At 43.8% G+C, this 12500-nt stretch overlaps 1 protein-coding gene across 7 annotated transcripts in view; it reads right to left on the reverse strand.

The window, feature by feature from the left end:
• nfkb1 (nuclear factor of kappa light polypeptide gene enhancer in B-cells 1) overlaps nt 1-12500 on the reverse strand; it is a 69139-nt gene that overhangs the window by 4232 nt on the left and 52407 nt on the right. For all 7 annotated transcript variants that reach the window (XR_015507860.1, XR_015507859.1, XR_015507858.1 and 4 more), the window contains 6 exons: nt 11792-11894; nt 11179-11300; nt 11012-11072; nt 10602-10768; nt 7934-8063; nt 1-292 (listed from right to left, as the gene is read on the reverse strand). The exon at nt 1-292 is cut by the window's left edge. Coding sequence is in view for 4 of the 7 variants with exons in the window: in XM_087282016.1 (XP_087138142.1) it covers nt 210-292; nt 7934-8063; nt 10602-10768; nt 11012-11072; nt 11179-11300; nt 11792-11894 (666 nt within the window). In the remaining 3 variants the exon portion in view is untranslated. The remainder of the gene's footprint in view (nt 293-7933; nt 8064-10601; nt 10769-11011; nt 11073-11178; nt 11301-11791; nt 11895-12500) is intronic.

The raw sequence follows: 12500 nt of genomic DNA on the forward strand, positions 1-12500 counted from the left end.
GAAAATAAGAGCTTTTTTCATATTATTCTTATTAAAAGCTAAAAAAAAGTCCACTCTCTCGCCTCTCAGTTCCCTCATTTGCATTGTGGGTGTGGCTGAGGAGTGTCGTGGCCAATCACAGCGTGTGGGGGCGTGTCCTGAGTGGTTGATTGGCGGCTGCTGCTGCTGTAGTGGAGCTGATCAGGCCTCAGTTTGTGTGTTTGGAGGCTCTAGAAGGACGTTTCCACACCGCTGTCACAAACACCGCTTTCCTCAGGACCCAGAGCCTGCAGAGCTTTACACACACCCGCACCTGTGTGGAGGAACAAAACAATCAACATTGCTTACATCACTTCATTTAATTCACAACAAGGGGCTGTGTACTTTAATCAACATTCGCTAAACTAACCTAAGGATTACCGTACATAGGTGGCCGCTTCACTAGATGTTAAAAACCTTTATCATGTTATAATGACTGTTTAAGGTGCAGTGTGTAAGTCTGACCCCCAGTGGTTGAACTAGGTATTGCACCCCTGGATCAAAACACATTTTCTCTCAGCTCCTCCTCTGAAGGGTCTACGCAAGCATAGGTTGCCAGATTGACATGAGTGTGCCTGACTATCGAGCCTAAAGGATGATTTAAGCCTGATATGAATTATTTTCTAAATAAAAGCAACAGAACTAGTGTTCAGTGCAGGTCATGTGTGCTTCAGCGTGAGTGTGTGTTCATGCTTCTGTCAGTCTATGTCGCTCCTGTCGCTGTTCATCTAAAACTCCACATCTCTTAGTCTATGCTGACGTTATCTTCAGCAGCTCTAATGGCTAATGGACAGACGGCTGCTTCTCACTCAGGACTGCTGTTTATGCTAATGAGATGGAGAGACGAGCACTAGTGGGCGGGGCTTTCCCCCTCTGATGACACGTACAAAGGGAGAATGTCAATCAAAGTGTTTCTGCATCAAGTCTGATTAGAACAAACACACATTGTATTGTACATAAATCATATAAAGACTTGCGTATTAGTCAATAATATTAATTTAATATAAATCCTGATAAATACCCAAGTAAATAAATAAACTCACTGATAGACGCAAATTCCGTTTGGGCCGACACATTGGCATCACATTCATACTGATTTGCACAACACGCCACAACAATACAGACGACCACGAGAAGGAAACCGAAGACAGAAAAAAAAAAAAAACAGAGAAACTTTCCCCTGCTCACTCGACCCTGACGTTGACAACAAATCAGGCAGTAAAGTGGAAATACTGGTTTCAAAGAAACTGTTCTCGAAAGACCAGAAGGCCATATCACTTTCACTTCTGCTGCTGGGATTCCCCCTGTCCAGTGTCTGCTTCCCCTGAAACCCGCAGTGAGCATTAGTGTGTGTGCGCACCTGTTCACCAGAGGGCCCCGGGGCTCCCTCAGAAATCAACAGATACGTGGGTCTGTTCAGCAGAGGGCCCCGGGATTCCCTCAGAAAACACCAGAGATGTGTGTCTATTCACCAGAGGGCCCTGGGACTCCCTCAGTGAGCATTGGTGTACGTGCCTGTTCCCAAAGGGCCCGTGACTACCTCAGAAAACACCAGAAATGTGTGCCTGTTCACCAGAACACCCGAGAACTTCCTCACTGAGCATAAGTGTGCTTGCCCTTTTACTAGAGGGCCCCGGTACTCCCTCAGTGAGCATAAGTGTGGATGCCTGTTCACCAGAGGGTCCCTGTACTCCCTCAGTAAGCATAAGTGTGGATGCCTGTTCACCAGAGGGTCCCTGTACTCCCTCAGTAAGCATAAGTGTGGATGCCTGTTCACCAGTGGGTCCCTGTACTCCCTCAGTAAGCATAAGTGTGGATGCCTGTTCACCAGAGGGTCCCTGTACTCCCTCAGTAAGCATAAGTGTGGATGCCTGTTCACCAGTGGGTCCCTGTACTCCCTCAGTGAGCACAAGTGTGTGTGCCCATTCACCAGAGGGCCCTGGTACTCTCTCAGTGAGCTTAAGTTTGGATGCCTGTTCACCAGAGGGTCCCGGGACTCCCTCAGTGAGCACAAGTGTGTGTGCCCATTCACCAGAGGGCCCTGGTACTCTCTCAGTGAGCATAAGTGTGGATGCCTGTTCACCAGAGGGTCCCTGTACTCCCTCAGTAAGCATAAGTGTGGATGCCTGTTCACCAGTGGGTCCCTGTACTCCCTCAGTAAGCATAAGTGTGGATGCCTGTTCACCAGAGGGTCCCTGTACTCCCTCAGTAAGCATAAGTGTGGATGCCTGTTCACCAGTGGGTCCCTGTACTCCCTCAGTGAGCACAAGTGTGTGTGCCCATTCACCAGAGGGCCCTGGTACTCTCTCAGTGAGCTTAAGTTTGGATGCCTGTTCACCAGAGGGTCCCGGGACTCCCTCAGTGAGCACAAGTGTGTGTGCCCATTCACCAGAGGGCCCTGGTACTCTCTCAGTGAGCATAAGTGTGGATGCCTGTTCACCAGAGGGTCCCTGTACTCCCTCAGTAAGCATAAGTGTGGATGCCTGTTCACCAGTGGGTCCCTGTACTCCCTCAGTGAGCACAAGTGTGTGTGCCCATTCACCAGAGGGCCCTGGTACTCTCTCAGTGAGCATAAGTTTGGATGCCTGTTCACCAGAGCGCCCCGGGACTCCCTCAGTGACCATAAGTGTGTGTGTGCCCGTTCACCAAAAGGCCCCGGGACTCTGTCAGACAACAACAGAAATGTGTGCCTGTTCACCAGAAGGCCCCAGTACTCCTTCAGAAACAAAAGAAATGAGTGCCCATTCACCAGTGGGCCCCGGGACTCCCGAAGAAATCAACAGGAATGTGTGTCTGTCCACCAGTGGGTCCTGCGTGTTTTTAGATCTCATGTCAAGTTTAAAGATCTTTAGCCTTCCCTAATGCAGCTCATCCCTGTCAGTCACATAGCAGTGGGCCAATCAAAAGAGCCCGGAGGCGGGGCAATCATTGCAAGTCTCTGTATGTAACAGAAAGTGGGCATGACAACTGTTTCATGGATGAGGTGGGGCTCATTGGGTCTGTGTTTAAATATAAATATGAGTTATATGATGTGCTTATCATAGCATATTGTTATCATTTCTAATGAGTTCGTTATTGTGGTTATACGCTGTGTTCATAATATTGCATTCAATAAACAAAGATGCCTTCAGTGTGAATGAGCGCTTAGACTCCACAGTGACAGACTTAAGCCTGGTTTATACTTCTGCGTCAAGTGACCGGCGTAACCCACGGCGCAGGCAACGCGCGTGGCTGTGCATTTATACTTTTGCGCGCTGTCTCTGTCGGTCTGCATTAACACTTCCGAAACGCTAGTTGGCAGTGAGGTGTAAATGTTCCTCTGTGTCGAGTTTCTTCACTGTTGTTTTGCTTTTCCTGAACACTTCCGGGATGTACAAGTGGCTCAAACTCGCTCATTTTGAGGCGGACGTGCAACAACTTTAACTATGAGGTAAACACAAAACAAAACTTTCCATCCGGAGCTCCTTCATGGGACTCCACACTTGTAAACAATCGCTCGCGCCATTCGCGCAGCTCTCGGTCCCGCCCAGACTCGTCAGCGCTGCCAAGCCAACCAATCACAGAGGTTGCGCTACGCGTTGTTGCAACGTGTAGTTAAATTTTTTGAGAGGTGCACGTCAGTGACGGCGATGGCCACGGCGAAGGGCTATGCGTCAGAGCCATAGCATACGCCGGCGTTTAACGCAGAAGTAAAAATCAGCTTTTAGACTCAAAGTGATTCAGACATCTTCTGAAACTGTATTCACATCGAAATGTTTATTGCAGAATAAATAAATAGTTGGTGGTTCATTCTGCTGTGAAGACCCCTGATAAACAGGGGATTAAGCTGAAGAAAGCTGAAAGAATGAGCGTTAAACAAGTCTTGGGAAAAGGGTCTATAAATGTTGTACTGTTATATATTGGCCAGCACTCCCAGAGGGCCCCGGGACTCCCTCAGTGACATCATCATCATCATCATCATGATTACACTACTGCTGAAAACAGGAGTCACAGTGATGTCATCTGGGGCTTTTACAAACCAAGACTGCGGCACAGAAAAACTCCCTGAACTCAAACACACAGCGACCATGTGCTGATGAGGGAAACTCTGAACAGGCCTCAGACGTGAGCTGACTACACATGTTTATATGAGACAAACTTTCGAGGATTATCTTCTGGTCTATAAGAAAGAGAGGGGTCTGGCTGCAGACGTGGTCCAGTGCAATCTGGGCTGCATCCAATGCTTTTTATTGGGCTCACCTAACCCTACCCGTCACAGTGACGTCACTCACTCCATTTGAGTGCACTGTGTCTGACATTGCATCGCTGAGTGATGCAGTCTCAGCTTGCATCATAGAGGCTGCATCCAGATACTATTGACAAGAAAACTTGGCCACACTTTGCACTCAGGTTTCATCAGTTAAATGTTAGCTAATGCATTTATAATAATGAACAACACTTGTAAAGCATTCATTAACATTTACTAATGCCTGATTAAAATCCAGTCATGCTTGTTAACATTAGTTAATGCACCAGGAGTTAACATGAACTAACATTGAACGTCTGTGTTTTCATTGACTGACATGAACAAATTCTGTAATCAGTGTACCGTTCAATGTTTGTACTTTAGTAAACGCATTATCAACTAATGCAACCTTATTGTAAACAAGTCTTTAATTTAATCTTACTTTTGGTGAATTAATAAACAAAGCTTTATTATTATCATTATGTTAATAGCTCCAGAACTGTCTTGAGCATCCGTCTGCGCTCCTGTCCCGAGAGCAAGAGCAAACAATGAAGCATTGTCGGACTGACAAGCAGCACCTAATCATGTTCAAAAGAATTGAAAACGCCATATGTGGCGAATGTATACCCCGTTTTCAAAGTAAAACCTACTCTAATAGGAAGTGTAATCTACACAACATTAAGTGCAGTGTGTAATACCCCCTCTGAGTCACAATAAACCAATATATACTGAGTTATTCAGTTATTAGAACAGTACACTGAAATCAGATTTGAGAAGCGGTAAATACTGCACATGCGTGATTCAGTAAACCAAACACAAACAGCACGACAGCCTGCTGTGACTGAACTAAACTTGAACAACTGGAGCACGAATAAACAAAGGGCTTAAATAAGAGGATCTAGCCAAACATACGTTTATTTCATAACAACTTCAGTGCATCATTAGATGGAAACGCTGCTGCATTCTCTAATGTTTAACTCACAAGGCAGGCGTTGCTGAATTGCAACTGTTAAAAATTAACTACCTCATTACTCCAGATACATATTTTATGAGTTTTTTTTTTTTACGCAGACACACCACTGCAGGACTTGGTTGTCCATTAGCAACAAACAGTTTCCCCACTTGCTCACCAGATGTCACACACAAAAAAAGTTTCTTGGAGTACCCATAGACTGTAATAATATGAATATATATATAATATTTGGATGTAGTATCCGTGACGTCACCCATGGGTTTCTAAAGAGCGCAAAAGAAGCCACAAGTAGGCGCGGCCAACCGTCGCCATTTTGTTCGCGCGTCATCACACCCACGGCGGGATACCAAACAAGGGCAAAGAGGCGGAGAGTGAGCGGAGCTACAGACACCTGCTGGCATTTAGCTTGGACCTGGCTCAGACACCTGGTTTACTTTGGGAGAAATGCTTAATACTTTATCACCTGTGACTCTTTTGTATTCTGAACACTTGTGCTTGGCTGTACACAATATAAATAAAGTGTTTAGACTTTTAAAAACACTGCTGTAACACATTGAGCCAATAAACATTGTTCTTATGATGTTTTTCAACTGGAGGAAAACGCAAATTACTTCCAAACACTTCAGATATAGTCTGTGTTAGTTAATGTAAGACTATTAATGAAATCCAGCATAACACTGTATGACAACACTTCAGATGACTGTTCTAGAGCCCACAGCTAATCAATCTGACAGATTCTGGAGTGCATTACAGCTCTAAATATAAATATGAATGATAAATTATCTTAAATAAAACAAATACATGTATAGAGATGGTATATAAGTAAATAACTTTACTCACATGGGAAACGGAGGCCACGTGAATGGTTTGTGAGCACAATTAAGTGCACTCAGCATGCCATGCCATCTAATAATTGTAAGAAACAAGTCCAAAAGGCAGTCGACTGTGTAAAGCCACATAAAACAACACAGAAATATGATAAATATGCCGAGTTCAGTGGCTAATCTGCAGGATTCAGCTGAGGTGACGTGACGGCGACCAACAAGACCTAGCTGTCACTCAAGTGGCCACTCCCTTAATTATGCAAACTTAATATAACTTAATATTAAGGAAACAGATGAGTTATAAAAAAATGCACCCCCCTCACAGTTGTCATGAAGGGTAATATTAGCTGTATTAACCAAAATCTATTTTTGTAGCAGGCTGTAAACACCTTTTTTCTGCTGTAAAGTTGGCCATTCTAACAGTGGGCTCAATTGAAATTTGCTCTGTTTTGGAGTCAGGAGCGGCCAGGACTAGCGGAATTTCGGATGAACTGCAGTTTTAGTTACTTCCGTATTGGCTTCCTGAGGGAGAGCGGGAGGTTGCCGCTTGGGAGTACCACATGACAAAGTGACTTGGAAACATGACCTACTTAACGAGGATTTGAGATATTGGATTTGGATCTCATGTTGTTTTTGCTGTTGATCTGCCACTGATAATCTATTTGTTACATTGTTTGAAAAGTTGTATATAAAAATTAATTGTTCATATCATATTCAGTCTTCAGTGTCTAATTACCACACTGGGCCAATGTTAAAAATCTGCAACACCCCAGAAGGCCTTGCATGTGAAGGTCTCTCTACAAAAAAAAAAAAGAGTCAGGGTTCTATTGTACTACCCCATATGATCATTTTCCCCAAATATCAGATTTTTCCTGTTTCTAAAAATGTATTTGAGCCTGAGAGGGTTAAAGAGCCCCTATTGTGGGTTTTTGAAAATGAGCTTCTATGTAGTGTAACACAGATCTAAGTGAAGTGAAATATCCAGCTAAGGCTTAAATCTAAAAGTGGACAGTTTTAAAAACTATTGATTTATCTATATATATATAAAAAAACTAGTCGACTCAAGGTGGTTAAAATGAATCATCTTCATAACGAGTATTTAGCCGTTTCGGCGTGACGTGACTACGAATAATAATTGTTGCGCGCGCAAATTCATGAACATTTCATTGTGTTTTGTTACTTGTAACCGCTTGTATTGTATCAGGTTAACTCTTTATATTCTCATATCGTGTCTAATGCCATGTTAAAACATGACGCGTGCTGCTTTGCTAACGGATTTCAATGAGTTTATGAGCTCGTGCTCCACTGTCGTTGAAATGGCCACCGTCAGCTGTTCCTACACACGTGCAGCAGTCAAGGTTCAGAATAGTTCAGCTTTTGCTGCTGTGTGGATTAATACTGAATGTGTGTCATGGTTAAGAATGGAGCAATATGCTGGTGTTTGACTACACTGCTTTTGGTGGTAAGGTGTCTGAATAACACTGTTGAGTAAGTTTTACTATGAAGCGTGTTTCGGGCTGCGATCAGATCCTATACCAATGTTGGGGACCCAGGGGCTTGACAAACCCCACTGGGCATTTGTCTCACGCTGAACGCTGTCGACCAATCACATCAGGCTGTCATCGGTCCAATCAGCGCAGATTAGCCTTGTGCTAAGGAGGAGTTCGGGAAGAAATGAATCACTGGACGATTCATAAGGGAGTCGCTGGGATAATCAGGTAAAAATAAATGCAGTTTATAAGACCATCAAAGAGTTTTTTGACCTTGCATGGATATCAGCCTATTGTTAGAGATCTATATAACCAAAAAATGACCCTTTTTCATGTATAATACGGGCTCTTTAATGTGATATTACAGTTTGTGCATGTGTCTTTGAGCTGTTGAGTGTGTTACCTGTGATGGGTGGTGTGTTGTGGACAGACTTGGGCTCTTCACACACACTATTCTGGAGTAAAGTTACAGCGCTGCAGTTTCCCACCCGCTTCAGACCCTCCAGCAGCTCCAGCACCGTCCCTCCAGACACCTGCAGGACACATCACTCTGACTTCAGCTGTATTTGAGCACTATTAATGGTTTATATTAACCTCCTAGGGCTTGAGTGGCCACATACCTGGGGCCTCAAGTGCGAAGACTTGCGTGAAAATCATACTAAAACATTGCGTAAATGTGCGTACACAGAAACAAATTCAGATGTATGAAACACTGCGTACGCCGAATCTCACGCATATTCTTTTGTACATCCGAATGAACGTGAAACTGAGAGCAACATGCACGAGCGCAAAGCCCCTCCCTGCCTCCGCCCCCGTATGAATATACTAATGACTCTACTTTGGCAAAACCCAACGAAAAAGCAACGGCAAAAGCAAGAAGAGAAACTTTGAACAGAATGTGAATTGGAGGGGCTTCTTTCAGAGGTAGATCGGAGAAACACTGTGTTATTTGCAAGTTTGTCCACCGGAATTAAATCTGAACATCGCACTGAGTGGATTAAAAAAGAAATAGTGAGATGTATATCTGCAAAATGTTGTAATAACCTCAACAGTCTTAGTGGCGCAGCTCGTAAAACGCATGTCTACATGTTTTGACACGTTCAAGCATGAACTCGGTTCGAATCCAGCGTCTGATGAACTCTTTCTTCTTTTTTCCCCCGCTACATATCAGATTTTGCCTACTCTTCATCATGAGGAAGACAAGTAGGAATCCTTAATAAGTCTGTGCATCATATTTTATTTGCACATTTATTGAATGGAAATGTTTCTGATGTGCAAATTCATCTTCAGATAGTGTCTTTATAGCAATGTGCGTGCAGTAGATAGCTCAGATTACATTGGGGAAACAGGCGACCGCTGCAAATTGTGCTTTAATGTTTGGCTGGTCAACTGTATGATATGGAAACCTTATATACCTGCTAGATGAACCCGTCACATACAGCTGCCATTGCAAGGCTCAAAGACACTTGCTAGAGAGCAATTTAACACAACTGCCTCTAGGAGTCGCCAATGGAAATAAAACAGACACACAAAAAATGTGCGTACGCCAGCCATGAAGTTGGCGTGGAGCTGCGCACATTCCCATGTTCAGTTGATCGTTATTAAATCTAAACGTGAGCCATTCAGAGCGTGAAACCTGGCGTATGCAAAGTTTTTGTTGATACATGAGGCCCCTGGACAGCACATTTGAGCTCTTAAGTGTTTATTTAAAATACTTTGAATGTTTTATATTGTTACAGACACGCAGTGTCATCCTGCAACTGTTTTGCAGCATACGAAATGTCCCAAACCCTATTTTAACTGTCCAAAATGGGGAAAAATTTAGTTTTTACTGTCTGATAGTCAAAACATGTTAAAAAAAACTGTTCTATGTTAAATATGCATAAAAAACAGTCAGGAAAAAGTGTTTTATGTAAATTGGGACCATGAGTCCACATATATGGGCATCATTCATCTCTAAAAGTACATCATATCAAAAGATGATACCAAGGTTTTAATTCTAACTAGCGAAAGAGAAATACAAAATGCATGTAAAAAACACACCTTGGGCCCTAAATCAAATGATGGCTCTTAGGGTGTTTTCACACCTGCCTTATTTAGTTGGATTGAATCGCACTAGAGTTGGTTTCCCCTTTTGGTGCGGTTGGTTTGGGCAGGTGAGAATGCAGCAATCGTACTCGAGTGCGCACCAAAAGCGGACCAAATAAGCGTACCGAGACCTGCTTGAAGAGGTGGTCTCGGTTCGCTTTCAAACAAACCCTGGAGCGGTTCGTCTGTGGTGAGAATATGATCTGTACTTAAACAGGTCCAACCGCAAAAAGTACTGCGCCTTTTGGACTAATCCAGCTGCCGTAGGCCGATGCGCTGTGCATTATGGGATATGGAGGAAAAACATTTGTTGACAGCGCTTTACCAACAGAGAGAGAGAGAGAGAGAGAGAGAGGGAAAACATTAGCTGACGGATCGTTGGTAATATTTCCGCAAGATGAGCATGTCGCAGTTTAGCTAAATTAATTGACGCCTCCTCCTGAAGTGACGAGCGATGCATTAAAACATTTGTTTTTCTGCTACGGCCGCGCTTCATTCATGAAATGTATAGTTTGTCTAAAGCAGGCATACAATCAGTCAGCGCAGTCGCCCCTCCAGGGTAAAGACATTTTGTGTCTGCCGGTTTTGTTTACTTGCGGGAGTTCACTGGCATTTTCCCGCATGTGAATTCTGACCAATCAATAAGCAGTTTAGGAAATATGTTCAACCACATCTGGCCAATGAGAGATGTGGATTTTGTCACATGACTGCATTTTGGTTCGTTTCAACTGGTTCGGACCAACGCCAGCAGTGTGGTGTGAAAACGACCCAAAGACGTCAGAACATGCAACAATGCATCATTCATTGCCCTTGGTGCGGACCAAATGAAGTGAACTACAGATGTGAACGCACCCTTACACTGACCAATCCACTCCTCACATGCTGCGTTCATTTTGGAGACTTCAGTGATTTGCTAATCACAACATGTCGAGTGGTGTTTATGAATGTGTCTGCATGTGGTGTGAGAGCGTGACCTGACGGACCTCATAGCTGTCCAGCAGTTTGCCAGCAGGACAGGAGCTCAGTCTGAAGGCGCTGTTGAGGATCCCGAGACCCAGAACATCAGCCAGAGTCTCCCAGCCGCCCGCGGGACCGTCCAGAGCAGAGCACAGGTCCTGCTTCACCGACGAGCTCAAGCTCTGCATGTCTCCTGAACACACACACACACACACACACACCAAACGTACACGGACACACAAAGGCGCACACGTGCACAAGGACAAAGGCAAATGCACACATACACAGAGCAAAACACAAACGCAAACACACAAAACAAACGACAACAAATCAGTTCTGTTTCTGCCTCAGCTTGAAAATGATCTAATAGTCGTTGCAGTATTTGCAGACGCTGCTATTTTACATTGGTTTCCTTTTAGTATATATATATTCATACCTTGTGGTGGAACAACAATGGTGGAGGGCTGATACTCTTCTCCATTCAGAATATTATACACCTGAACACACACACACACATAAGCAATAACACAATAGGTTACAAACACACGCACACAAACAAACACACACACACACACACACAAATACAAAGACATATGCACACACCTCTGGAGAGACAGCCAAGCTCAAAGGACTGGATCCAGGAATAAACCCTTCATCATCTTCATCCTCCTCCTCTTCATCTCTGAAGAACAGCGGCTCGCAGTTCTCCTTATGAGGATCTGCTCCTGAGGACAGCACAGGATCCTCAGCGGTGGGGAATTACTGATTACTTCTCACATATCGGTGTGCATGTAAACACCCGGGATCAGCTGTACAGTAGGTGAAAGGCTTTCTATGCACATGCATCAATCTGTTCTCAGCAGCGTTGTTTCGGTTGCAGAATAACAAACTTGTTTGTGCAGAAGAAGCCAAATGTGAATAAGGCCTGACGTCTTTATTCTGAGATGACCACCCTCCATTAATATACTTGCATAAAGTAAATCTCATCTCAAAGCTTTTACTGGGGCACTTTTTTTTTTTTGCACCGTCTCCCCAGCAAGATGACGCCCTGTGCGATCGCCCATATTGCCTAAATCCACCACTGTGCGCACGTACATCTTTTTCATGCACAGCTTTGCATTTCCATTAAGCATTTTATTATGAGATATTCCAAAATGTGCATTAAATCAGGTGGATGGAAGCATGGCTAACAGCATTCGGTAATGTAGAGTTTTACCTGCGGCCATCAGGAGCGCGCTCAGTTTAGTAGAGCCCCGTCCGGCAGCGATGTGTAGAGCAGTAGAGCCGTTATAGGTCACACTGTCCACATATGCATTACCCTACGCACACACACACACAAGCACATGATCAATCAGCGCATGAACACAACACTACTGCTTTCTGCTGCAGAGAAATTAAAGGGTCAGTTCACCAAAAATAAAATTACCTCACTATTTACCCTCAAGTGGTACCATTATGACTTTCCTTCATCTGTTGAACACTAAAGAAGATATTTTGAAGGATGATGGAAACCGGTAACCATTGACATCCATTGTAACAAATACAATAAAAGTAAATGGTTACAACATTTTTCGAAATATCTTCTTTTGTGTTCAACAGATGAAAGAAACTCATAAAGGTTTGACACAAGTGTATGATGAGTAACTGATGACAGAGTGTTCATTTATGGGTGCACTGTCCCTTTAAGAGCTCTGATACTAATGCATTATTGCCATAAATACACCTGCGCAACATATAACTGGTTTTGGGCTCCAGGATGACGTTCAGTAAAGCCTGAAATTATTCATACCTCTGACTTTTATTCCACCAGCAATTTTATTTTGACCAGAAATGACACAGACCTCCCCCAAGACATAATAAGATGATGTACAAGATGCTTCATTGTGGAAAGAAAATTTGGGGTATGAATATTTTCAGGCTTGACT

The sequence above is a fragment of the Danio rerio genome, chromosome 14 (assembly GCF_052040795.2).
Source record: "Danio rerio strain M-AB ecotype USA chromosome 14, GRCz13ab, whole genome shotgun sequence".
Classification (NCBI taxonomy): domain Eukaryota; kingdom Metazoa; phylum Chordata; class Actinopteri; order Cypriniformes; family Danionidae; genus Danio; species Danio rerio.